Below are 27321 nucleotides of genomic sequence, written 5' to 3' on the forward strand. Positions count from 1 at the left end.
GAAAAACTTTCCCAACTTTGGAGTCTTGTTCGCTTCTAACCCGACATATAAGGAACAGGTTACTTACCTGTAACTGTTGTTCTCCAGCATGGGTCTGGCATGGATTCACATGCTCATGAATATTCCCCGTCGTCCGGCTGGGAATCCTCGGGAAAGAAAAATCAGTATCAGTTTCGTTTCTGATCTGTCTTTCGTAGTAGTAACCAATCACTGATCTCTGTCTCATACTGACCACAACCAATGATTGCGATCTCCCTAAACCCCGCCTCTGGCAGCCATCTTCAGATTTGGTAGCACGTGAAGTGGCAGTATGACCAAGTGAAGAGCCGCAGAGGGGTAGGCGGGAGGGTACGCATGTGAATCCATGCCAGACCCATGCTGGAGAACAACAGTTACAGGTAAGTAACTTGTTCCTTCTCCAGCATGGGGTCTGGCATGGATTCACATGCTCATGAATATAAGAATACATAGCAGTACACACATGCATGCATAACCACGGGAGGTGGCAAAAAGCTCAACATTAAGCAATACAACAACTCAACATTAAGCATCTCTTACCTCCTCACCAGGCTCACCTTAAGCGAACAGGTTGCGCAGCACTGCTTGGCCGACCCTGGACTCCTCCCTGGAATCCCGATCGACGCAGTAGAATCTCGTGAAGGTGTGCGTCGACCTCCACGTAGCAGCCCTGCAGATGTCCAGCAGGGGCACACCAGATAGGAACGCCGTAGTAGCAGCGATCGCTCTGGTCGAATGGGCTCTCGGACGGCCTGGCAGCAGTCGGTTAGCCAACCGGTGGCAGTGCATGATGCAGCCGGAGAGCCATCTGGAAATAGAAGACTTCGAGAGAGCCTTCCCTTGATTCACAGGTCCAAAGTTCACAAACAGCTGTGATGTCCTCCGAAAACTTCGTGCGGTCCACGTAGAACTTCAGCGCTCTAGCCACATCCAGCGAGTGCAAAGTCCTCTCGGCCGGCGACGAAGGAGACGGTAAGAAAACAGGTAACACAAGGGGCTCTTTAAGATGGAAGTCCGACAGCACCTTGGGCATAAAGGAGGGGTGCGTCCTAAGCACCACCCTCGAGGCATGGAAAGTCAAGTACGGTGCTTTGCAGGATAGTGCCTGGATCTCTCCCACTCGTCGTGCGGAGGTAATGGCCACCAGAAATGCAGTCTTCCACGACACAAACTTCATCAGTACGGAGTGCATCGGCTCGAATGGGGGCCCCATGAGCCTAGTCGGCACTACGTTAAGTTCCCACGCCGGGGCCGGGGCCTTCACCGGCGGGAACGACCGGAACAGTCCTTTCATAAACTCTTTTACCAGTCGATGGGACCACAGGGACGTCCGTCCTGTGGTTCTGGTATATCTGGAGATCGCCGCCAGGTGAATCTTAATGGAGGCATGGGCTAGCCCAGCCTTTGCCAGCAATAGCAGGTACGGCAGCACTTGAGGGCCGTAATCCGTAGGGGGTTGATCTTCTGTGCTCGGCACCAGATAGAGAACCCCTTCCACTTGTGACCGTAGCATTTGAGAGTCGAGGACGCCCTGGCCTTTGCAAGAACCTCTCTGCAGTCGGCCGGTATATCGTAACCTCCAAACTCTAGCGCTGCAGGAGCCAAGCCTGCAGGTTCAGCGACGCCAGGTCGTGGTGGAAGATGGCGCCTCCTTCTCTGGAGAGAAGATCCGCGTCCGCCGACAGCTTGATGGATGGGGACGTTGACAAGTCCAGAAGGTCCGGGAACCAGATCTGCCTCGGCCACGCCGGTGCGACGAGGATCATCCTGCACCGGGACCTCTTGAGCTGGTTGATGAGTCGAAGCGGCAACGGCAACAGAGGGAACGCATACAGGTATAGGCCGTCCCAGGGGGACGAGAACGCATCGCCCATGCTTCTCGGCTGGGGAAACCTACTGGCGAACCTCTGGCACTTCGAGTTTGTCGCTGTTGCGAACAGGTCGATTTGGGGTTTGCCCCATCGTCGGAAGAGTTGATCCACCTGATCCTGGCACAGCTCCCACTCGTGACACGCACGCAGCTCACTGCTGAGCGAGTCGGCGATGGTGTTTCTTTCTCCTGCCAGGTGGAAGGGAACCAGGAACATCCCCTGGGCGACCGCCCAGTGCCACAGATCCTGTGCCTCCTTGGATAGGGCAGGAGATCTGGTGCCTCCCTGCTTTCGTATGTAAAACATTGTCGTGGTGTTGTCCGTGAAGATCCGCACCACCTTGCCCTTGAGCGACGGGAGGAACGATTTCAGAGCCCAGAACACGGCTCGGAGTTCCAGGATGTTGATGTGCAGGAGCTTCTCCTCCGGGAGCCAGAGGCCTCTTGTGTGGAGATCTCCGGTGTGAGCGCCCCAACCTTCCAGGGAAGCGTCCGTCGTCACCGTCTCCTGGTATGCCGGCGTCTGAAAGTCCTTGCCCGCCGTGAGGTGCGCTCGAACGCCCCACCACTGAATCGCCCGCCGAAACACCTCGTTGAGGGGGACCCTGTCTTCGAAGGTGCCCGTCGCCTGCATCCAACGGGCGTCGAGAAATTCTTGAAGAGGGCGCATCCGTAGTTTGCAGAGGCGCACCAGGTAGATGCAAGAGGACATCATCCCCAGGAGGGACTTGATGGACCTCACCCTGGCCACGTCCGTGGCTAGCAGGCGCTGCACTTTGCCCAGAATGGTCTTCGTCCGTTCTTCCGACGGTGCCGCCAGGCGCCTCACTGTATCGAGCTTTGCTTCCAGAAACAGGGCCACCTGCGACAGCACCAGTGGGACTTTGGGTAATTTATGGCGAATCCCAGGTCTGTGAGTAGCTGGACAGTCCTCGCAGTGTGTTTGACGGCGAGTTCCCTCGTCCTTGAGCGGATGAGCCAGTCGTCCAGGTAGGGGTAGACGTGAATCCCTTGCAGGCGCAGCCGCGCCGCCACAGGTGCTAGGCACTTGGTAAAGACCCTGGGGGCCGACTTCAATCCGAACGGCAGTGCTCTGAATTGGTAGTGGCGTCCCTGGACGACGAACCTGAGGAACGTTTGGTGACTTTTTAGGATGGGAACGTGGAAGTATGCATCCTCCAGGTCCAGCGATGATAGAAAGTCGCCTTCCTCCAGCTGTCCCAGCACGTGCTGGAGGGTGACCATCCTGAACTTTTGTGACCTGATGTATTTGTTCAAACGAGGAAGGTGCAGGATGGGGCGCCAGCCGCCCGTCTTCTTCCTGATGAGGAAGTACCTTGAGTACACCCCGGAGCCTCTTCGGGACGAGCTCGATGGCGCCTTTCCTGAGCATCGCCCGTACTTCCAACAGCAGTTGCGGGACGTGATTTTCCTTCCTGGCCACAGGTGGAACGTGAGGGCACTTCTTCAGGAATTCGATAGAGTGTCCTCTTGCCAGGGTATCCAGCACCCAACGGTCGGTGGAGATGGACTTCCACACACCGACGAACTTCGGCAGCCGGCCTCCCACCGGGGTGCTTCGGTGGGGGCCCGAGGACACGGCCGGTTCAGTCCTGCTTGGAGGTGGTGGGCTTGCCCCCCTGGCCACCTTGCCGACGGCGGCGAGGCGCTCCCTGCTTGCCGCGACCCCTGTAGGCCTTCTGAGATGAGGAGCGTGCCGCCTGGCGGTAGGACGACGAGCCACCGCTGGATCCCTTGGAGGCCCCTTGTCTACCTCCGGAGCTCCGAAAGGGCGGTCGTTGATGAAGGGCTCCTAGGGCGCGGGCCCGTCTCCGTGTCCGTCTTTATGGCTTGGAGGGATTCGTCCACCGCCTTCCCGAACAAGTTGCTGCCGTCGAACGGCATGTCCAACACCCTGGTCTGGACGTCCTGACGGAAGTCGGTCGCCCGGAGCCAACCCCGTCGTCGTAGGTAAACTCCGTTGCCCAGCTGGCGGAACCCGGTATCGGCAATATCGGTTGCCACCATTATGGCGTGGTCCGACGCCACCTCACCTTCTTGAAGTATTTCCAGGGCCTCGGACCTCTTGTCGTCCGGTTGGAAGTCCAATATGGGGGTCAGCTTAAACCAGAGCTCCGTGTCGTAACGGGCCACGATCGCCAGGGCGTTGGCCGCTTTGATCGTCGTCGCTGCCGACGAAATGACCCGTCGCCCCATGGCGTCCAACTTCTTTCCCTCGCCGTCCGGAGTGGAATTAGACGTTGAGGCCCCTGACCCCGCCGCTTTCTTCTTCGCCGCCGCCAAGACGACCGAGTCTGGCGTTGGCTGGGCCCTGCGGCACAGGAGAGCGGTCTCGGGGACCCAGTACTTCTTCTCGTACCGGTCCCGTTTGGCTGGTGCCGGGGAGGGGTTCTTGAGTACCGACAGGCCCTCCTCCCAGATGTCATCGATTAGAGGCACCGCAATGACAGTCTTCCTCTTGGCCTCCCGGCGCTGATAGAGGAAACCTTCCTTTTTCTGTTCCTCCGGGCAGAGCTGGAACAATTCGGACGCCCTGGCGATCATGGCGTGGAATGAGCCAATCTCGTCGGGTGGAGAGGCCCGTGCGACGGGAGACCCGTTCCGTCGTCGTCGCCCTCAGAACCTGTCGTCGAGCCCAACGCACCATCATCTCCTGACTCGTGAGAGGATGAGGAGGGAAAAGCAGGCCTTATGGGGGCGAGCGGAGGAGAGGGTTGGGTCCTCCGTTGTTTGTTCTGAGGACTTCACGACGGGCCAGGTTGCGGGTCCTCCGGCCTGTGCCGTGGTAATCTCTTCCTTATCTCAGAGCATAAGGACTGGATCGCAAACAAAATGGCCGCCGAGCTATCCTGAGGCCTAGGTTCCGGCTGCGCCGGAAGGGAAGGCTGCTCTTCCTCGCCATCGTCGTCTTCCTCGGCTATCTCCCGAGGATCTTCCTTGCGGGATCAAACCTTCTCGAATTGGACTTTGAGATTCCTCACGACCTCTGTCAGTTCCCCTTCCGAGGCTGACTCCGAGCTCGAGGAGGCTACCGTGCCCCCACCTTTTTCCATCACGGGGGCCATGACGATGGGCTGAAAAGAGGATTGATTCCCTCCTTGGAGGCAGGGAAACTCTAGTCCCGGAGGCAGTCTCCGCTGGCGGGGTCTCTGCCGGCTTGGCCAGAGTCGCCGCGATCGCCTCGATAGAGGCCTTTGCCTGCTGGGTAGGGGCCTTCACCACCTTAGGTGCGTCCTGGGCCTTCTCCTTAGGGGGAGGGGCGACGCCTCGCTCCCCCTCTCCCGCGATCGGACGGGGCTTCTCCCAAAGCTTACCCGGGGTCTCGGACTTCCTCTTCCCCGAACCGCTGGCTCGTGGTTGACGGTGACGGGGAAGGTGCGCCCTCCCTGGCGACCGAAGAGCCCGACCTTTCGGCGCTCCCGGAGCCAGCGGACTCGCGGCGCTTGGCCTGGTGTTGGGCCCCCGTCGCCGGGGCGCCTGAACAGGGCTTAGAAGCCCGCTCGGACCCTTTCTTCTTCTTCTCACCCGTTGAGCCCTTCTCCAACCAGCTGGCATGATGGGATCGACGGTCTCTCATGGTCCGCTCTGACAAGTTCTTGCAGAACTGCAGTCCTTCTCTTCATGAGTCTTGTCCCCATGAAGACAGAGGCATTGCGAATGTTCGTCCTCCTTAAACACATTCTGCAGCCCGCATCCAGGGCAGCTGTGAAACAGCTTGGGTCCGGGTGACGAACTCGCGTCCTGGGCCATCTCGAACTAGGCCGCAAATCTTCTGGAATCCTCCAAGAGGTTGATTCGACGAAATCTTCACCCTTGAGGGGCGTAGGAAAATCCCGCAACGGGTACCCGTTAACGGGAGTAGAAACGGTGGAGCTTGAGGCTCGATTAACTGAAAAAAAGTGAAAATTCACCTGAAAAAGCGCGAAACATGCAGCAAAAGCTCGAGAGCTAAGCACGAGGACTCCCAACACTTGAACCTGCGGTAAAAATCTGATGATGGCTGCCAGAGGCGGGGCTTAGGGAGATGGCAGTCATTGGCTGTGGTCAGTATGACGCAGAGATCAGTGATTGGTTACTACTACGAAAGACAGATCAGAAACAAAACTGATACTGATTTTTCTTTACCGAGGATTCCCAGCCTGACGACGGGGAATATTCATGAGCATGTGAATCCATGCCAGACCCCATGCTGGAGAACTTTTTTCCTTGCAAACTACTTCCAAGAACATTGGCAAAGTCTTAACCGTTTACTACCAGAACTGTGCTATCCGATCCAAGACGGGCCCTTTTTGTCCTAAAGCACATGATTTGCATAAGGAACTCATAGGTGATATATCCTATTCAACAAAGAATAGAGAGATACAATTTAAGGTCTTCCATAGATCTAACTTGACATTTTACTACCTTGTCATATGTGAGTCGGTGGATTGCAAGAGGAAATAGGGGGGCTTTGGCACTTATGCACATATGTCTCATCCTGTGGTAAGTCATTGAACTCAATGTGAATTCTGCATTGAAAAGCCATGCCCATAATACTTGTCCCCTATTGCCAACCCTGTTACTTGCCCCATTTTATGAAAACCAATGAGGTGATGGCTGGAAGGTTTACATTTAATCTAAACCATTGGCCTCACTCTGTGCAACCTTCCAGAACACCACTCTTTGCCTGCCAAGCCATTACTGAAAGAGGAAAGACCATATGCCCTGATCAACAGGTGACTTGAGGCTCAAATATGTTGTAACACTAAGGATTTGATATTGTTCAAACAAAGGGTTTAAAGTGAGGATATAAGCAAACAAGGATTCTCCGTAAAATTTTGAGGGGGTTATGGCGAACTAAAACAGGTGAGAGGGACATAAGATTATCAAAAGGAGATCTACACTAAGAGTATGGTCAAGGGTCCAAATGTCCTGCTCTACACTAGTTTGTGTTGCAGGTCTGACCTCCCAGAAATGTATCATACAAAGTGTCCCATGGTCCTTGTGAGTTCCCCCAAAGTCAGGGGCCCTTTTGTTGCCCTGTAAGTATCTAGTAAAGGACACTCACAGTTCTTAGAACATTCCCTTGGTTGAGGATGCTTTTGTAGATGATGCCAGCAAATGTTGGCCCTCCTGGACATTGGCTGCTTGGCTTGCAGACGACAGTTGATTACTTCCCAGTGTGTTTGGGTGAATGCACAAGCTGCTGTCGTTATTGCTGTGCCCCACCCCAGGTAATGGCAGTGTATCATACTTTGAGCATGTTATCAGCGTTGGTAGATCGAGAGTCCATCAAAGACACTGCATTCTCAAGAGCCTCCTATAGGTTCATGCTTCTCCTTGACCTACCAATGGCATGGCTTTCTCACCAGCATTCTAGAAGTGCAAGTGTTACATGAGTGCAACACACGCTTGGGTGGTTTACCGGCAAGTCTTGTTTTCTTTGATAGCTTTGGCTGTCCCGCCTCAATCCCGAGGAGTGCTCCTGACTACGTCTTTACCGCTCTCTTTATACTTCTCCCTAGAAAGTCTTTTTTATTACCCTAGGTGGGCTTGCTAGTCCTACCAGTATGCACATACTATGGCGTCTGGCTATGCTAATGTCTGGAAATAGGATAACAATATTCTCCACCTCTTTAGCACTTGCTCCAGATATTCTCAAGTATGCCCACAACAACCATCCCCTTTAAAAGGCTTTACTTTTTGGCCATCTACCCAAGAATTCAGGTTAAGGAAACCCTTACCAATAGTCACCCAATGCACACACTCCTTTTTTGTGATATATTTGATCCTTTTTTTTTTAGTATTGAGCAAGAGTTCTGTCAAACGTACGGATATGTGCTTCTTTCTTTCTGGCATGCACTCTCCGGTCACCAGCTTTCACCAAAGGAAAATGATAACCACTCTGAGACTTCCAGTGAGGAGACAGACAGCCTGATCAACTATACTAAACTGCAGAGGTTGGCTGAGGAAATGCTGGTCGCAGCAGGACCAGGACCCTGTGGGATGTAATGGAGTTTGAGGTCACTGTTCTTTGGGACACCACTGGGGCTTGCTCCCTTCACCACAGCAGAAAGAAGCTCCTCAACCACAACCTCACCCTGTACCTGCCCCCTCTCTGCCCCGTGTGGTATATCCACTTCTAACTGCAGCCCCTTTGCAGGCTGGTCCCTGACTTGAGTGTCCTCCTGACAGCCCACCGCTAAATCTGCAACATGTGGAGATAACTTCTTCCTCTATGCCCCCACCGAGTTAGAGCCCAGGGTGCTTGCTGCAGTCACCCTCTCCTCCCATTTGAGGGAAATGCCTCCCTGACTGTTCCTCCAATGCCTCTGCGGGGTCATCCATCAAATGCTCTGCCTCTGTGAGTCATCCATGAGGCCCGCCCATCCGTGCCTCTGTGTTTGTCAATGCTGAGACCCCCTCTGATGTAACCTACACCTTGCCCTCTCCCGAGGACTCCACAAATGCCTCCACCTGCCCCAGAGATCTGCTGCTGCTGACGGGACAATCAATTATCGAATGAGGCCCTGATGTGGGTTTGTCGTAGATTCATCAGTGCCCAAACACCCACCCAATTACCACAGTAGGGACGAATCTTCTCAGAAAGTTGTGTCTGCTACCATTTGCCCATTTTAGAAAGGTTCATCCAGACTTATTTTTAAGTACCCAAAGGATGTATATAAATGCCCACAAAATGTGGTCACGTTCTGCCACAAAGCTGATATACACATCCTAATTAAGTGCTAGGGCTGTTGTCCCTTTGACTCTGTCAAGCACTATGTCCATGGGACAAGACCGTAGAACTATTTTCTATTGTCCTAGAACACTGGGCTCCCAATTAAGTGAGCAGGCAAAATGTTACCTTAACATTTGGGTGGGCACTGCAACTCTATATTTCACTGTAACATGTGACTTTCCTAATGTCAAAGATTCTTTAACGGAAACATTAATGGCATAATAAGACAATTTTTAAAGGAGTCAGTACAAAAAAGAAGATGGGTGAGGCGCGCACTCCTGGTCCTGGTCAATTGAACCTGTTGTAAAAAATAAGTAGCTGGGTCAAATCCCAAAATGGACAAAAATTCACAGGGTTAGATCCCTTCTGCTGCAAATCAGGTACTTAGTAATAACAGGGTTAGATCCCTTGCTGCAAATCAGGTACTCAGTAATAACAGGGTTAGATCCCTCGGCTGCATTTCTGTGGTCGGTAGTTGTTCTCCTCCTAGCGCTTTCTTATCTCAAATAATCATCAGGGAGGCTGTTGAGCAGGTGTGTCTAATTAGACTCAAAGGATTCTGGTAGCTGTAGTGAAAACTTTTTTTTTCTGTTCAGGTGACCAGCAACCGACACCCCTCCAAAGCACAAGTCCTTCCCAAATTTGGGGGAGGGGAGAGAACCATCTTTATGATTCTCCAAAGTGGGGCACAGTCACCCCGTGGCGCTGCCTCTGGAGCCCGGGACTCCCATAGCATTCAGTACAAAAAAGAAGATGGGTGAGGCGCGCACTCCCGGTCCTGGTCAATTGAACCTGTTGTAAAAAATAAGTAGCTGGGTCAAATCCCAAAATGGACAAAAATTCACAGGGTTAGATCCCTTCTGCTGCAAATCAGGTACTTAGTAATAACAGGGTTAGATCCCTTATTTGTCCATTTTGGGATTTGACCCAGCTACTTATTTTCTACAACAGGTTCAATTGACCAGGACCGGGAGTGCGCGCCTCACCCACCTTCTTTTTTGTACTGAATGCTATGGGAGTCCCGGGCTCCAGAGGCAGCGCCACGGGGTGACTGTGCCCCACTTTGGAGAATCATAAAGATGGTTCTCTCCCCTCCCCCAAATTTAGGAAGGACTTGTGCTTTGGAGGGGTGTCGGTTGCTGGTCACCTGAACAGAAAAAAACGTTTTCACTACAGCTACCAGAATCCTTTGAGTCTAATTAGACACACCTGCTCAACAGCCTCCCTGATGATTATTTGAGATAAGAAAGCGCTAGGAGAACAACTACAGACCACAGAACTGCAGCCGAGGGATCTAACCCTGTTATTACTGAATACCTGATTTGCAGCAGAAGGGATCTAACCCTGTGAATATTTGTCCATTTTGGGATTTGACCCAGCTACTAATTTTCTACAACAGGTTCAATTGACCAGGACCGGGAGTGCGCGCCTCACCCACCTTCTTTTTTGTACTGAATTCTTAAAGGAGCACAAGTATGAATCCCTAGTAACATATTGTTTAGCTTACCCCAGTTTTATTTTATTCTTCTTCCTTGTCTGGTGCATTGTGTTCCTTTTCGTCTTCTTCAGCAGCAGGTTGATCTGGGTTTGCATCCTCCTCTGCAGACTGTTCACTTCCTTCCATCACATTTTCTTCTTGGCTTCCTTCTGTCATATCAGCTTCTGCAGGAACCTGATCACTATGCGCATCAGCAGCTGGACTACCTGCCTCCTCTCCGTGTGCAGCCTCTCCTGCTTCATGCTCATGAATGATTTGTTCAAGATCTTGTTGAGAGTCTTCTTCTATCTTTGAATCTAGTGCTTCCTGAGTGTGTTGAGCATCCTCTTCTGTCTTTATGTGTGATGCTTTTCGAGCGTGATGTGTGTCCTCTTCGGTCTTCAGATCTGATGCTATTGGTTTGTGTTCAACATCCTCTTCCTCAGTCTCTGTACCCTCTTGTAAATCATGTTTACTGTCAGACAACTTTTCTAAGTGCTCCACTTCTACTTTCTCTTCTTCAATGTGTTCTGCCTGCACTTCAGCTTCAGGTTTGTGGATGTGATCTTTGACTTTTTCTGGAGTAGGAATATGACTAGGCCGATGACCCTCTCTTTCTTGGCCTTCGACCACAGGTTCAATAGACTCAACAGGTTCAGCTTCTTCTGATGTTTCTTTTTCTGACATCTCAGGATGTTCTTCTTCATGCTCTTCCTCGTCAAATGCATCTCCATCTTGTAATTCTGCAGTTTCTTCTCCATAAATAACTGGTTCAGTGGTAGTGATCTCCTCTTCATGTAAAATGTCTGCATCTTCTGTCAATTCAACCTCATCAATTTTCTCCAACGAAAGGCTTTCATCTAGACCCCTGGAGAAGAAGAATTGAGAACTATGAATAATAACCTGCAACACAATTGTGAAAAACACGTAGTTTTAGACAATAATGAACCCCTATTGCATAATATAACACAATTCAGGATTATGTGTATTAGTATGTCATTCAGACACAACGAGGTATTGATTCAATAGTAACTTGAATTTCGCATTATCATATTCAACCAGATGCATTGACATGATAAACGATGCACTGAATATGTTCTTTATATTCAACAAATTAAGCAACATTCAGCATTATTTTCATATTAAAGTTTACGTTTTTTCAATGTATGAACTAAAAGAAAATAATTAAAAAAGCCATACATGTTTCTCAATAAGGTTATTTCAGTACTTGAAAATGCAGAAGTAATCACACCATTTTCCTATTGCGATTTTATGGCCAAGCAGTAGCATTGTGGCAGTCCCTGGCAAATGCCTGTTCTATGCCAACAGAACATCCCAAACTGTTGGTTTGCCTGTTGTTTGTTTAACATCTAATATAGAACTGCAGGGAGCTTGTAGTAACTGAATAGAAATGGCTGCAATAAAATGACAACCGTACACACAGGGAGCTGGGATTGTGTCAGCACAGCAGGAATACATTAACACACAGCCTGCTGGATTATGATGGAGGTGGTCCTAAAATTGCTTCCACCAGGGCACTGCAAGTTAACAAAAGTTAACGTTAATATCTAGGAGACAAAGCGTTAATATCTAGGAGACAAAGTTGGAAACTGTATGGCACAGAGAACCTGCAAAGCAAGCAAGGTCTAGGCCTGGCTCCTTACTGCCCGATTAGCTGTTGATCGTGGAGTATGTCTGAGTGGTCTGGATAAATAAGTCGATTTACAGGAGGTTGAGGCTCAGGGGAGAGATCTCATTTGTAGGCGCCATGTCTCGTAACCTTGAAGGACAGGCTCACACTGTGTCATTCGGGTAGCCTGTACAGATGGTGAGTCAGCTTAATAGCTAGATATGGGGAAGATAGCTGCCACAAATGAGCCACTGGTGGCCTCAGACTCTCCTCGCGATTACGGACAGGCCAAAATAATGATGCACGATAACTGGTGTCACTAAGCAACACCCGAGTTATGGGCCGAAGGCAAAGCTAAGGAAACCTAAAGAGCCAAACAGATGATCACATGAATCCCAGCTCAACCGAACTGGCTGCAACATCATTGCAACACTGGGAAATGCCCTACAAAATCCACCACACCTTGGTGAATTCATTAGGTATGTGATGTGTTACGACAGCGTTTATAGGCAGAATGTACCAATGTACTTTACACGGAACGGTGTTACAGGAGTAAAAAAAAAAAAAAGTCCTGCTTACACCGCGTCCGCCCCGTACCCCAGTCCTGCGAAGCATCCACACACTATGCTCTACTCCCGGTCGCTCCTTTCGCCAGCCTTCACCCTGCTTACCATGGCTGCAATGGAAATAGTAAATAGACTTACGCCCTTTACTATTTTCAATGGTGGCCATCTTGTTTTGTATTTTGTATGGAAATTGGGCAAGCTCAATATGCATTGCCACCATTTAACTAATAACAATAACCAGCACTTTGAGTGGGCCGGTGCCAGCCGGCCAGAGCCCCTGAAGTCTCCAAAAAGTGGGGCTCTGATCCCGGTCGTATCCCAGGCCTAGGGATAAACGCGCATGCAGGTCGCGGCAATAACAAGGCCGACACGGAGAGATGCTGTTAAACTTCCTTCTTTATTCGTGCCTCAACTGTAACTAACTCGCCCCACCCCTCCCGCGTCACTTCCCTTCTTTTCCCGCCCAGGTCCCTCCCGCCCCCGTCGTCCAGGATACGTCAACATGACATCTCCCCCCTTTTTAAACCATTACCACACTCATCGCAACAGGCGATGATCTGGCAAGTCACTATTCCATTTCCTCGATCCACCGGCCAGGTCTGGTCCGAGCTCGCTGTGGTCGGGTCAGCTCGGCCCGGGGTGACGATCTACTCACGGTCGTCTCGGTCTCTGGATCTTGATCCGATTCGTCGGCATCCCACGGATCCTCTCCTTGTTGATCACTGTATTCTTCCTCCGGTGGAGCCTGTACCCTTCCACTCAGGCGTCTTGTTCCGGGCGGTGGGAGTTCCTTGAAATGGAACGAGTTCCGGGTTATATCTCCCGTGGATCCTTGTGCAGTGATCATCAACCCCTTTTTCTGCGTAACGAGAAGGGGCTCTTCCCGAAGTGCAGGCGTGTGCTTGTGAGTCGAGGGTTGTCGAACGGCCACCACATCCCCTATGTTTATTTGGGATGTCTGGGCCCTTCGGCGGGCGTCGGCATATTCTTTCATTCTGTCCTTTGCCGCTTCATCCCGCTCTCGGACTTCCGCATCCATCGCTGGACGTGGTGCACTTGTCTCTGCTTGGGGAATGCGGGTTTGAGGGTTGCGCCCAAACATGAGTTCGGCAGGGGTCTTCCCTGTGGTGCTATGGGGCGTTCCCCGGTAGTCCCGCAGCAGTTGGTTAAGCACCTGTTCATATGGTTGTTCCGTGATGCAAGCAATTTGCAAGGCCCGCTTGAGATTTGCCATGAATCGTTCGATCATTCCGTTTGCTTGTGGCCACAGCGGGGTCACCTTCCGATGTCGGAACCCCAAGTATTCCGCAAACCTGGCAAACTGATGTCCACAGAACGGGGCCCCGTTGTCGGTCTTGAGTACCTTGGGCACTCCGTAGGCAGAGAATATGTGGTCCAGTGCTGGGACGACATGATGTGCGGCCGTGGACGAGATCATCTGGACTTCTGGATATCGGGAGTATTCATCCATCACTGCAAGGACATACTTCCCCCCTTTGATGGGTCCAAAGAAGTCGGCGGCCACCGCTTCCCATATGTTCTGCGAAGTTCGGACATTTGCAATGGCTCCGGATTTCGGTTTGGGGTAATGATGCAGCAGGTGGGGCAAGTTCTCAGGGCGGCCTCCACTCGGGCATCCATTCGTGGGAACCACACCTTTTGGCGCAGCATGCGCTGTGTGGAGACGATGCCTCGATGGGTCTCGTGTGCCAGGTTGATGACCTTCTCACGCAGGGTTGTTGGGATCACCAGCTTGCAGTCTTTGAGTAGTAGTTGGTCTTCTGATACTGCCAACTCTTCTTTCACAAGGAGAAGCCGTTCCACGTCTTCCCATGTCTGGCCCCCTGCCGCTTTACCTCTCTCTTTAGCCCTTCTCCATTGTCCGGACGTGAGGCCTTCACATATGATGCGGCATGCAGGGTCGTTTTCAGTTTCTCTTGCCAGTTCTTCTATGTTAACCCCCTCCGGCGTGGTTTGGTGAATCAGGTATCTGAGGTAGCGGTCCGCCACCGACGGCTCAGGTCTGCTCTCGTCTCTCGGTCTCCTCGACAGGAAGTCAGCCGGGTTTTCACCCTTCCCTGGTCTGTGAATAATGTCGAAGGCGTAATCCTGCAGGCGCAGCCCCCACCGGGCGATCCTCGGGGGCATTTTGGCTTGGGGATTGCCATAGAGAAACAGGAGCGCCTGGTGATCGGTGACCACCTGAAATGGCTTTCCGTACAGGAATAAGTGGAAATGTTCACATGCCCACACCACCGCTAGTCCTTCTTTCTCAGCCTGGGAGTAGGCTCGTTCAGTGGCGGATAAGCTGCGGCTGGCATAGGCAACCGCGTGTCTCTGTTGTGGGTCTTTGGGATCAACTTGAGCCAGTATGGCCCCTAATCCCACTGGACTCGCGTCCACTGTTAGTTCTGTTCTCCGTTTGGGGTCGTAGTAGGCCATGTTTTCTGCTTTAGCAACCCTCTCCCTGATGGTTTCGAAAGCTACTTGACATGCACTGGTCCACTCGAATTTCTCGTTCTGGTGCGTAAGTTTCCGCAACGGTTCACTGACCGAGGCAATATCCTTGATGTACCTGCTGCAGTAGATGGCTAGGCCTATGAACGAGCGAAGTTCTGACACGTTGAATGGTGCAGCTGTGTCATTCAGGGCAGAGACTTTGTCCGGATCTGGGGTCATCCCCACCTCCGAGAACACGTGGCCAAAGAATTTTAGTGTGCTCTTCCGGAATTCGCACTTGTCCTTGTTGAGTGTGAGGTTTGCATCATGCAGGGCTTTACACACCTTCATGAGGGTTTCATCATGGTTCTTCACGTCAGTCCCAAACACCAGAATGTCGTCCGAGTAGTTGAGGCAGTTGGGGATGTGCTTTATGATGTTATGCACCTCAGCTTGGAAAATCTCGGCGGCCGACGACACCCCAAAGCTTAGCCTTTTGTATCTGAATAACCCAACGTGGGTGACAAATGTGGTTATGTTGCGACTCTCGGGGTGTAAGACCAGCTGATGGTATCCCTTCTGGAGGTCTAGTTTTGAGAAGACCTTGGCTCAGTTTAGCAGATGTATCATGTCCGTTATGCGTGGCGCAGGGTATCTTTCCCTGCGGATTGCTTGGTTGGGACGTCTCATGTCGACGCACAACCTGATGGTTTCAGATCCCTTCTTCGGGACAGGGACGATCGGAGAAACCCAGGTGGTTGCTCCCGAGGCCTTCTCAATAATGTCCTGTTCCAGCAATTTCTTTAGCTCATCCTCCACCTTTTGTTGGATGTTGACAGGGATCCCTCGGTAGGGCTGGGCTACTGGGCGTATGGAGTCGTCTATGTGTAACTTTACTTGTCGGTTCTTGAGTCTTCCAACCCCTCTGAATATTTTTGGGTACAAGTTATTGATCATGTCAATCGGGTCGATGTACTTATGAACCATGATGTTGTATAGGACGTGTATCAGGCCCATATCTGCAGCGGCCTTGAAACTCAGGACACATCCACTGTCCGTTTCGGTGGCCAGGACGTGGATTGGGACTTTCATCTCTTGGCCCTTGTATCGGCATAGCCCCCTGAACCTTCCTACGCACTTGAGAGGAGTTTTCGCGCCATAGGCGTAGATATCAACGGTGGCTGGCTGGAGCTTTGGTTTCGGGTTTAGTTCGGCATATACCTGTTCACTCACCACGTTGACGGTGGCGCCAGTATCAATGAGGAATTCCGTTGGTCTTTCCTGCAGCTTGATGATGAGGGTGGGATTATGAGCGGTGGCTGTGGGATTTCCTAGCGCGTAGACGTACGCCTTCTTTTTGTGATCACTCCCGGAAGAGCTAGGGTCTGATTCTGTGAGGGATTGTTCGACTAGATAGCGAACATGGAGTCTTGACCTTCTTTCGGGTTTGGCCCGTGTCACGAATCTTCTTCTTTCTCTCCGCTTTTGGCGGTCGTCGCCGGAGTCCTTCTCTCTCTGGTCACTTCCGAGTTGACTTGGAGGGTTGGAGGTGTTACTTTGGGTCGGGTGGGTGCTCGGTGTTCCCCCATATCGACTCCTCGAGCGAGTGGTGCTATCTCGTGGCCTCTCTCTCCCTCGATCCCTGAACAGTCTGCACACCGCTTTGAAATGGCCTTCTTCACCGCATGTGGTGCAGCGTTGTCCTATAGCCGGGCATGTCCCTTCGTGTGGATATTCGAATCCACACTTGTAGCAGAACAGTTCCTCTGTCCTTTTCTCTAGATGTAGTTTGTTCAAGCTTTCGCCCAACGGCGTGCTCCCGAAACTTTCCACTTGACAGTCAATGGCTCTTTCGACCTTGGCCAGTGCCAGTATTTCCTCTAGCGTTCGGGACTTTTGGAGCAATTTCCTGCGGAATGTTTGGGACTCACACCCTGATATTATTTGCAATCTGAGGGCTTCAGTGTTCGAATAGTTTGCGAAGTCGCAGTGTTTGAGTCTTGTGGGAGTCGCATTACATATGCGTCCATGGTCTCCCCCTTTGCCTGCTTTGTGATGTGGAACAGGTGCCTTTCATAGTCAACATTGGTGTGAGGTGCGAAGTATACTGCTAGAGCGTCCTTTAATTTTTGTATGGAGTCTATGGAGTCCTGGGGCATCTCGTCTATGATATCTCGGGTGGCGGAGCCAACCGCTAGCTTTAGGAGGCACACTTGCCTTGCATCCGCTACTGGCCCCGTGGCCCCCATGTACAGGTCAAAGGCTCGAATCCATTTGGTCCACCTGGGGCCCATGTTGCTCGTGTCCGTCACGTCGAAGGCTCCAGGCATCTGGGCGGCCAGTGTGTCCGGCAGTTGGTAGGGCACGTGACCTGGCATTTGGTCTACGGGTGCTGGGGGCCCATTTCCGGCCGCTCACGCGCCTTGGTTTGCATCCTGATTAGACATGGCGCTGGGAGCGTGGCTTCCTTACGCAGGATTCCGCTGTCGTGGTGCGATGGCCGCCTTGGAAGGCACGAGCACCATCGATGAGCACCACGCCTGTTGAAAACGCTCCGGCGTGAGCCTGGCCCTTCGCTTGAGCCGGCACCGTCTCTGCCGCGTATTACCACGCGCACGTGCGCTCGCCTGCTCCTCCGTGCTCACCGTCGCGGCCCAGATCTTCTCTCCGTCCTGTCTGCCAGGTTCCTGTCCGGTTCCGCGACGCCCCCACGCTGCGGTGACACCCCTCGCTTCTGGGTTGCTGTGGGCGTCGGTCAGCGGGCGTTCTCGTCGCTGTTGCTTGTCGATGCACGGCGCTCGTCTCCGGGGACCTGCCTCTCAGAATCCCATCCTCGTCGCCATTGTCGTATCCCAGGCCTAGGGATAAACGCGCATGCAGGTCGCGGCAATAACAAGGCCGACACGGAGAGATGCTGTTAAACTTCCTTCTTTATTCGTGCCTCAACTGTAACTAACTCGCCCCGCCCCTCCCTCCCGCCCCCGTCGTCCAGGATACATCAACATGACAATCCCTTGCTCTCCCCCATCCCGCCACGTTGGGACATTATCCTGCTACCAAGTTGAAGACAGCTGTGACTGACGGAAGTGCAGGCCACAGCGTTGCATAAACTGCAACTTCCTCCTGCGACCCTTACAAACCTTGCAAGAGGTCACTAGAGGAAGTTGCAGTAGGCAGCCAGGCAGCCTGATGAAAGGGTGCACCATATTGGTCTGCCTCACTCACCTGCTGAATCCGAGCACCAAGACGACACACCCTTCTCTTTCTTTCTTTCTTTCTTTCTTTCTTTCTTTCTTTCTTTCTTTCTTTCTTTCTTTCTTTCTTTCTTTCTTTCTTTCTTTCTTTCTTTCTTTCTTTCTTTCTTTCTTTCTTTCTTTCTTTCTTTCTTTTTGTGAAAGCCGAAACTCGGGGGCAGCACTGAGACCACATTGTGAATTATTTGTGTTTGGTACAAAACGTACCAGGTGTTTCATTTAGTTCAATTGGCCTTTCCCCTTACAGGAAAGTACACAAGACAAATTAGCATTTGCCTTTCAAAAAAATGAATCAACCTGGAAAATTCATCCAGAGAGGAGAGTTTTCAATAAATATGCTGGCAATTTATCAAAAGTGCCCACCTTTCAAACCCAACAAATTATTATGACATATTCCAAGGAAAATAAACTCCAAACAGGAGACGTGTGCTTTAATGACACTTAAGTGGTAGCCAAAAAGGCCCTACATTGCAAAATGTTCTAACTGGAGCATTTGGGGGTTTCTAGTGGGAAAACGTGCATAGTGGAAGCATATGGAAAGGGAAACATTTAGAAAATTGAAGGGGTGGTCTTAACCCGAGATTGATCTTCATTTATTACTAAAATGTTACCACTTTGCATGCTACGGACCTCCAAAATGTTCACCCTGTCTAGCGTACCTTAATAAAAAGTTTACATTGGACCACCATGTCAATGTAATTGAGCCAGTAACTTAACATTATGTCCATTACAAATGTAAAATTCGCAAAGAGGGCACATTTCGTACCTGCCGTCTGCCATAGATATTTAATTAATGGCATAATATGGAAAATTGAAAGGCATGCTATATACAATGCAAAATGTGCAGTGCAACACCGCATATCCCTCCCAGTCAGTGCTTGACTCATTTTGAGCCTTTTTAAGTTAAGAAATGTGCTATTGTTTTAGCCAGAAACTCGTTCATCGATGAACGAGGACAGGAAGCCCCTGAACAGGACTTGAGTTCAAAAGCAATTGCCACTCCACCTTTTGCAGTCCAGGGCCCGGCAATTCCTAGAGCTGGCCCTGATGGGAGGGACCCCACACTCATAATCCTAAAGAACGCGATGTCCTTTACCATAATAGGTTAGCAGTCAGTCTTAACCCATTTCTGTGAGACATATCAGGGAGCTAAACATGGCGACAGATTACAAAATAGCTAGGAAAGGTAAACAAAGGGTGTTTGCACTTGTATTAGTGCAACAAGTGATTGTCCCGGTATGTATTTCAGTGTGTGGGTACAGTGCTTGTGCAGTCAATGGTTGCCCTAGCGTGTCTTCGAATTGGGGCAGCAGGTACTTATCTTTGTAACCGGTGGTCTAAGTGGACGGGAGCGGTGCTCCTATAGTTCTTTAATTTAGGTTTTACTCTTCCTATACTTTTATTTTAAAAAGACACTGTTCCGGAATGGTTTCGTTTTAAAATAAAAGTGTAGGAAGAAGTTGAAACTTGCACTTTCAGTGCACTGCACTGAACATTCCCCTAAACAGCAGGCACATGTGTTTTGGAGTTTGTATTGTGCGTGGGGGGTGCTCTCGATGGGGTGTGTGGCGATCGGTGCAGGCTACTTCTTTTCGTACACTTCGACCACTGTTTGTAACCCTCATTATGTAACTGTACCGCAACACCTAAACTTTTGTCAATGGCCCAAGTTAAAGGTCCAATAAACAATGACGTTGAGGTTCGATTTGTTATACTGAAAGCAATGTACCAAGCAGACTGTGTTTCGATATGCAGTTACTAATGTTACTTATGTAGGTCAGACCACCCTTGCGCATTTTTGCATGTTCTTCTTTAGGCCACGCCCATCAAGTTTTAGACCACGCCCATTATGCAAGCCACACACCCAAATGAGGCCCCACACCCCCATTTGCTTCTCCCCACTTAAAGCACTGAGGATAACCCCCACTTTTGGGAAATGAGAGGAGTGGTAACGTCCTGCTGCCTTCGCTTGGCTCTGGGCGGCTTTAGCCTCCACCTAGCAGGCTGTTACTAACATTGCTGGAAATGTAAATTATTCACTGTGGGATCCCACTAGTCACAGTCTGGAGGAAGGGGGTGGCCTCTGGGGAGGATAGGATGGGGGGGTTGTAAGTCAGGGGGAGGGGGAGACTCAGGAGATTGTTCTCAGGCCTTCCACACCCATAAACATTTACATTTCAGGAGATTAATAAATGACTAAAGAAAGGCGGTGCGTTTCCTGTAATGTAGCAAACAAATCAGAAAAGGTGCACATCTTTATGAAGCTGTACATCAGAAATATTCACAAGTCATCTAAACAGACGTAAGAAGGATGGCAGAAACCCTGTGTGTATCGGTGCTGGATTTGTGATTGATAATCACATATGGTTGTTTCCAATAAATCAAGGGTCGGACACTGAGTGTATATTAAGTCTTGTTTTAATCAGCGATCACATGAGGAAAGCCAACATGTGTTTCGACCATAGGTCATTATCAAGGCAGATTAGAAGGGTACATAAGGTCCTTAATTGGGGGATGCTGAATAGCAACTGTGGAGCCTGGAGGCTACAGGGACAAGAAGTGCAGTCACAGTGATCTTTCAAAATATCTCATATACCCTTACAATAATTTCTTTGAATAAATCATAATTGCCAATTATGGCAACCCCAATCACATAATATCCCCAATACACTTAAACATTAAGAGATATAAGACTCACCCGCTTCAAAGTGAATAGCGTTATCCCTCAGATACCTCAAGCATCAATGGAAGTGAAGAGATACTAAATATTATTTATGTTTCCTCTTTAGTTTGGTGTAAAGATAACTTATATAGACTAAACCTGTACCTAAGGGATAATGCTATTGACTTTGAAGCAGGACTGATTAGGTTTGTTATGGTGATTCTTGTATCTCTTAAAGTTTAAGGGTATTGGAGATGTTCTGTGATTGGGATTGATTGGATGCATGCCACTATTTACTACAGCAGTTGTTAGACATAGGATTGGCAATTATGATTTATTCAAACAAATGATAGCCCGGCAGAGGCAGAATTAATCTTGCGCTCTGGGAATATGGCTGCTCTAACGAATACATGACAAGATAGAATGGTGATCAGGTGCTTAAGATCATGAGTGTTAATTTAGAGAGGAGGATGAAATCATGAGGGTCAATTTGAGATCATGAATAGTAATTTGAAATCAAATTGAACTGTGGAATGATATGTTTTAATATATAGTTTTTTAAAGGCATTATTGAATTTATAATGTACTCATTAATTGATGGTGTACATCTAATATGTATCTTTTTGGTTTTCGCTATTTGTTGTCTCCTTTCCGTTGTCTGTTATATATATTTTTGAAAAATGTTTTGATGTCAAACCTGGTTACATCCGGCAGCCGGCCCATGTCTTGCTCTCGCCTTACCAGATAGTTATCCCATCATCAGAAAAGACAGAATCATCTCAAAGGTAGGCAGAGTCGCCTCCATCTCCAAAACGAATTTAAGCATTAGAGAAATATCAAACCAATCGTTCCCATCAGGAGAATTACTGACAGATACAATAATGCTAACTGCCACAGCATCCCTCTTATCCACCTAATCTACAGGTCCCCGAGCCCTACCTCATCCTTTGAAGAGGACTCAGCCACACTACTAACCACAGACCTCAAGCCCTCCTCCAAGGTTATCATCCTAGGGGACTTTAACCTGGGTTTCAACGACAACACCGAAACCCAAGCAACAGCTCTGTCAAACACCAGAGAAGCACAAGGATTCATCCTTTCACACTGCAGGCCCCACCCACGCCAAAGGGTGTACTTTAGACTGGCTGGCCGACCACAACTGCTTCACTAACATCTCTAATAATGACCCTTCCCCATGGTCAGATCACAACATAATATTGTTCACAAGCAACACATGCACGCATTCAAGCTTACCCACCATCATTGCACCTGCAACCCAAGCTCACAGCCACCATAACATCACACCGGTTAATATGCTTCCCTTGCTCGCAACACTCACAGAACACAATGATAAGATCACTAACCCCACATCCCTGGTAGCCACCTACAAACAGACCATGGAGGCAAAATCAATGTAGCGGCCCCCCCTCGGCAATCGCAAAGCTGTTTATTTATATAGCGCCTATACACAATGCGTTTCAAAGCGCTTCAAAGCAAGGGAGGGAACAAGGGAAAATACAACCACATTCTTACAGGCCATGAACAGTAAGGATGTGAAATTAACTATCGTACTTGGCCTGACAACATTTCAGACAGTGCAAGAGCTAAGACATAGATATGGAAGGGTGTGGCAGAGTGGGAAGGAAATGGAAACAGACAGGCGACTACCGTACTAGGCCTGACGACATTTCTGGTAGAGCCGGAGAGGGCGGTGGGGAGGACAAAAAACAGTAATGGGAGGGTGGAGGAAACAGACGAGGTTGCTATCATATTAGGTCCAGGGACAATTCTGATAGAGTAAATGCATAGAAGAAAGTAAGGGGAGGAGATAGGAAAAGGGAGAAGGGAAATGAGGAGAGAACAGAGAGTAAGCAGTCAAAAAGAGTGGAGAAGCAAGAGTGGAGAGCGAATACAATTGCAGAAGTCAGTAGTAACACATAATGTTGCAAGCCAGGATACAAGATGAAGCTGGGAATAGCATGATTCAGGGCCACCATGAGTACAATATGCAAAGGAAGTCCAGCATGAGAGTTGAGAAAGAGTGACGCACTGTGAATGAATGAAGTCCATAAAAGTCAAATCCAGCATTGCCACAAGACGGTGAAGGAAGGCACCAGGTGGGCGGGGCTTGCTAAGTGGTGAAAAAGAGCTGCAGGCAGGAAGGCACCAGGTGGGCGGGGCTTAGGCCAGGTGACCTAGATCCACTTGCACCTGCTCCCCATCTGCAAAGGAAAAGAAGCTGGAGGGCTTCTTAAGTAGAGAAACAGAGTGGCAAGTAGGAAGGCAGCAGGTGGGCGGGGCTTGCTAAGTGGTGGAAAAGAGTGGCAAGCAGGAAGGCACCAGGTGGGTGGGGGTGCTAAGTGGTGAAAAAGAGCGGCAGGCAGGAAGGCACCATGTGGGCGGGGCTTAGGCCAGGTGACCTAGATCCACTTGCACCTGCTCCTCATCTGCAAAGAAAAAAAAGCTGGAGGGCTCCTTAAGTAGGGAAACAGAGGGGCAGGCAGCAAGGCACCAGGTGGGCAAGGCTTAGGCCAGGTGACCAAGATCCACTTGCACCTGCTCCCCATCTGTAAAGGAAAAGAGGCTGGAGGGCTCCTTAGTTAGGGAAACAGAGCAGCAAGCAAAAGGCCTAGCAATCGAAAAAGAAATGCAGAAAGTAATTGTAAAAAAAACCCCAGCCACAACAATAAACTTCAATTCACTACTTAAGCCTCTGAATATAAAGAAGCCACCCTCCAAGCCAAGAGAAACGCGTACAACAAATGTACTTAGAATGCCAACTCTGGCAGCAAAGAGCTCTTCTCTGTCCTTCGGGAACTAGAATCACCCTCTCAGACCCCTGACCTGTATCAAAGACCAAGCTTGGTGTAAAAGCATACAAAAAGCACTCATGGACAAAATCACACCCATACAACACAAAACCTAAAAAATAAAAGGACGCTCGCCCCACCCGCCCAACCTATTACCGTGGAACTCAACCCTTCAAAAACGTACCCTATGTTTGAATCCCCTCCCATTACTGTAGATGAGACCATCAAAATCATAAAAGGCCTAAAACCCTCAGAATGTTAAGTAGACATCTGCCCTGCCACGTTGATCAAAGAATGGGCAAATATTCTAGCCCAGTTTACCACATCTTTAATTAACAACTCCTTTGCCTCCAATAAAGTACCAGAAAACTTGACGGAAGCGTCGGTACTTCCACTACTGAAGAAACCCACACTGGACCCTAATGTGCGAACCAACTATAGGCCCATTATTACAGTTCCCTTTCTATTAAAAATATTAGACAGAGTGGCCTAAGTACAAATCCAGAACTATCTCGAAAAGTATAATCTCCTTGGCCTTAGCCAATCAGGATTCAGACCCGGCCACGGCACCGAAACAGTCCTGCTAGATCTTAAAATCCAAATGGATCAAATCAGAGACAGAGGTGACTTGCCATCCCTCCTCTTACAGGACCTTTCGGTGGCCTTTGATTTGGTGAATCAAAACATTTTATGTCGCCATCTAGCTAGCGACGTCCACTTCTCAAATAACGCCATACACTGGATTGAATTATTCCGGTCAAATCGATCAATGAGAGTCTTCTCCCCAACAGCGGCAGCACACCCCACCCACCCAGTCACATGCAGAGTCCCAAAAGGATCTTGTGTCGTCTCTTCGCTATACAATGCGTTCACAAAACCGCTCTTTGACCGGCTAGACAAATTGGATGTCACATACACAAACTATACTGACGACACCCAAATACTCATACCAATCACGGGCGATCATGACACCGACTCCAAATCCCTGAACGCCACCTACTCTGCTATCCAAGCCGGTATGGCTTAACACGAACTCGGTCTTAACAATGATAAAACAGATTCTAATCATAGGCTTCCCTTCCAGGCTGAAGAACCTCCGATCCACTTACAAATTCTTTGACATCGATGGGAACAACATCACAGTTGCCAAAGAAGTGAAAACCCTAGGGGTTTACCTAGACTCAGCACTAACTCTCACCCGAAAAGTCACTGCCATCACTTCTGCCTCTACATACACTGGGAAATTCATCACTGCTGGCAAACCTGTATTAACCGCGTAGAACCGCATCACATTGGCCAGAGCCTTGATCCTCTCAAGGACGACTACTGTAACGCCATCTTTGCAGGCTCCTCGGCAAAAAACAACATAAAACTTCAGATTGTCCAAAACAATGATATCTGAGCGGCACTCAGCACCCCCAAATCAGACCACATAACTACAATCAGAAGAAATATCTATTGGCTCCCAGTCAGAGGCTGCATTACATTCAAAATACTCTGACTCACACACAAATGCCTGTCCAACACTGCCCCATGCTACCTCTCTAACCAAATCGCAAACCATCTAGACCAACCTGATCTGCCTATCTGGGACAGCTGACTACACAGGGGCTCCAGCTTCCCTGTTATCGCAGCCAAATACTGGAATGCCATACCCCCGGAGCTAGGGACTGACGCTTCACTCTGGTCATTCCGCAGAAAACGCAAAACCTGACTGTTCAACCAAGACATCGAAAATTACCCCTAGTCCACCCCTGATTACTATACACCCTCCTAGCCCCCTCAGAATGAGGCACCTCTATGGAATCTAGGAAAAATATTATGTATTATGCTTAATTGCTAGGATACACACTAAGCTTGAAACGTAACTATAGGACAATTTAACTGTAACTGTACTTGCATCTTGCATTTGGACTAAGCATGAAAAGTAACTGGATGTAACCATCTCCTTAAGCACAAGACTAAAATGTAACTGGTGGTAACCGTATTCTTAAGCTCAAGCGCCCAGATGCCCAAGGGTTAGGTGCGCTATATAAATATAAAACATGAATAAATGTTCAACTTTTGGTTTTATGATTTAATGTAGGTCGAAACAGGTGTTGGAAATGTATAGCAACATCAAAAAAACTAAAGCTATCTTTTGCTGACTGACTGAGGTTTTGTTGGGCTAACATTGAACATTAACAAGAAGATATGTTTAGAGGAGTGCATTAGATGAAGACACACTATTTTTATTTCTGTTAAACCATTAGGCAGGGACTCAGCCTAATAAGCGCCAGAATCTGATCTAATATTACACATAACGTTATTGTGTCTTATTAAGCCTAAGCACCCATAAGTACTTGTTTAGCCCCATCAATTTTGGTTACGGTTACCCCCTTATTGAAAAAACCAGGACTAGACTCCATGGAAGTTAGGAAGTTGAGATCGATTGCCAACTAACTTTTTATTGAAAATCCTAGACAAAATTGCTACGTTACAATTCCAATCATTCGCTGAATCTGTAGGTATCTTGCACCCTAGGCAGTCAGGTTTTAGAACCTGCACTGCACCGAGACAGCCTTGCTTGATCTTCAGACCTATATGCTGAGGATCATTGACAAGGGTCACACAGGTCTTCAGATCCTTTTAGATCTCTCGGCCGCTTTCCATTTGCTAGACCACTGTAGGGGAGGACTGGTCCAAGAGACCCCTCTCGCCTGCGTTTCTTCCCCAGGTGAGGGCTATGGCCCATTGGGCGCTCCCTCATGCCACCCGGGCCCAGGTGGTGGAGGGTTCACCCACTGGAAACATCGCCCACTCGTATCAAATGCCCACATCTATTGATCACAACACAAATTTAGTTAGGCCCAAAAACCATTCTCTGCCCAGTAAAGATGGTGTGAGCTCAGCGCACTGTAGCGCGGCCCCCACCCTTGGAGAACATCCCTGTTGCCGCAGCACCCTGGCAGATCCGCTGCGAGCACGTTCCCACGAACAAGACGGACATGAGCTAGCGCAATACGCTAACATTGTAACAGTTCACCTCCCGCAGTGTACCATCACTATCAGCATGACCCGGCCAGCAGGCCTGAACAACGGGAAGAACAGTAAAATAGTCCTCTGATGGCAGACAGTCTTTATATATATGTATATATTAATGTCAAGACCTCTTGCATTATTTCTTTCTTCCACAAAATACAAACGCCTGCAGAATGTATTAAAATGAGAGAGTATGCTCCCATGATATGAGCTATGGCGAGCTCGCACCCTCGCAGGTGGATGCTAATGATAAAGGGACGCTCCAGGGATCTGTTCGTTGCGTGTACCACTGGGCAGCCTACCTCACATGGTTTCGCGCCATAAATAAAACTAATGCTGCTAGAGTACGCGAGAACGCAGATGCAACTATAATATGAACTCATGTCAAGAATGCGCAAGAGTGCACTTATCATGTGTGAATGTCTGAGCCCCCCATATGCTACCACCGTCACGTACAGGGGCGGATCGTTTTCTATGTACTCCACTGATCTAACCACTACCTCATTTACTGCAAATATATATGCATGTAACTAAAACACTGTAGCTGCTAGAATGTAATGTACAAAAATGGTGCTCGGACTGGGTATAATGGAAACACACCCAGCCAAGGTTAAATGCATGTTTTGAAGTGATTTTAAATAAGTATTATAGAAAGTATTCAAATGTTTGCGATGTCTTTACTTATATTCAGCAACACACAAGGGAGATACCTTTGTGGAAGCGTACAAGGTCTCGATGTATCCCCCTCCCTCCCTCAGAAGACTGCCAAGACATGAGAACAGAGCCCCGCTCTGTGCTATCACGCCTCCCCCGACCTGACTGGAGCTGCTTCAAA

The 27321-nt window shown here is 49.4% G+C and overlaps 1 protein-coding gene across 1 annotated transcript in view; it reads right to left on the reverse strand.

Moving 5' to 3' along the window:
- Positions 1-27321, reverse strand: part of SPA17 (sperm autoantigenic protein 17) — a 382615-nt gene that overhangs the window by 69116 nt on the left and 286178 nt on the right. The window contains exon 6 of the mRNA XM_069614536.1: positions 10135-10972. Within this exon, the coding sequence (XP_069470637.1) occupies positions 10147-10972 (826 nt within the window). The 3' untranslated portion in view covers positions 10135-10146. The remainder of the gene's footprint in view (positions 1-10134; positions 10973-27321) is intronic.

The sequence above is a fragment of the Ambystoma mexicanum genome, chromosome 9 (assembly GCF_040938575.1).
Source record: "Ambystoma mexicanum isolate Mex_15411 chromosome 9, UKY_AmexF1_1, whole genome shotgun sequence".
NCBI lineage: Eukaryota > Metazoa > Chordata > Amphibia > Caudata > Ambystomatidae > Ambystoma > Ambystoma mexicanum.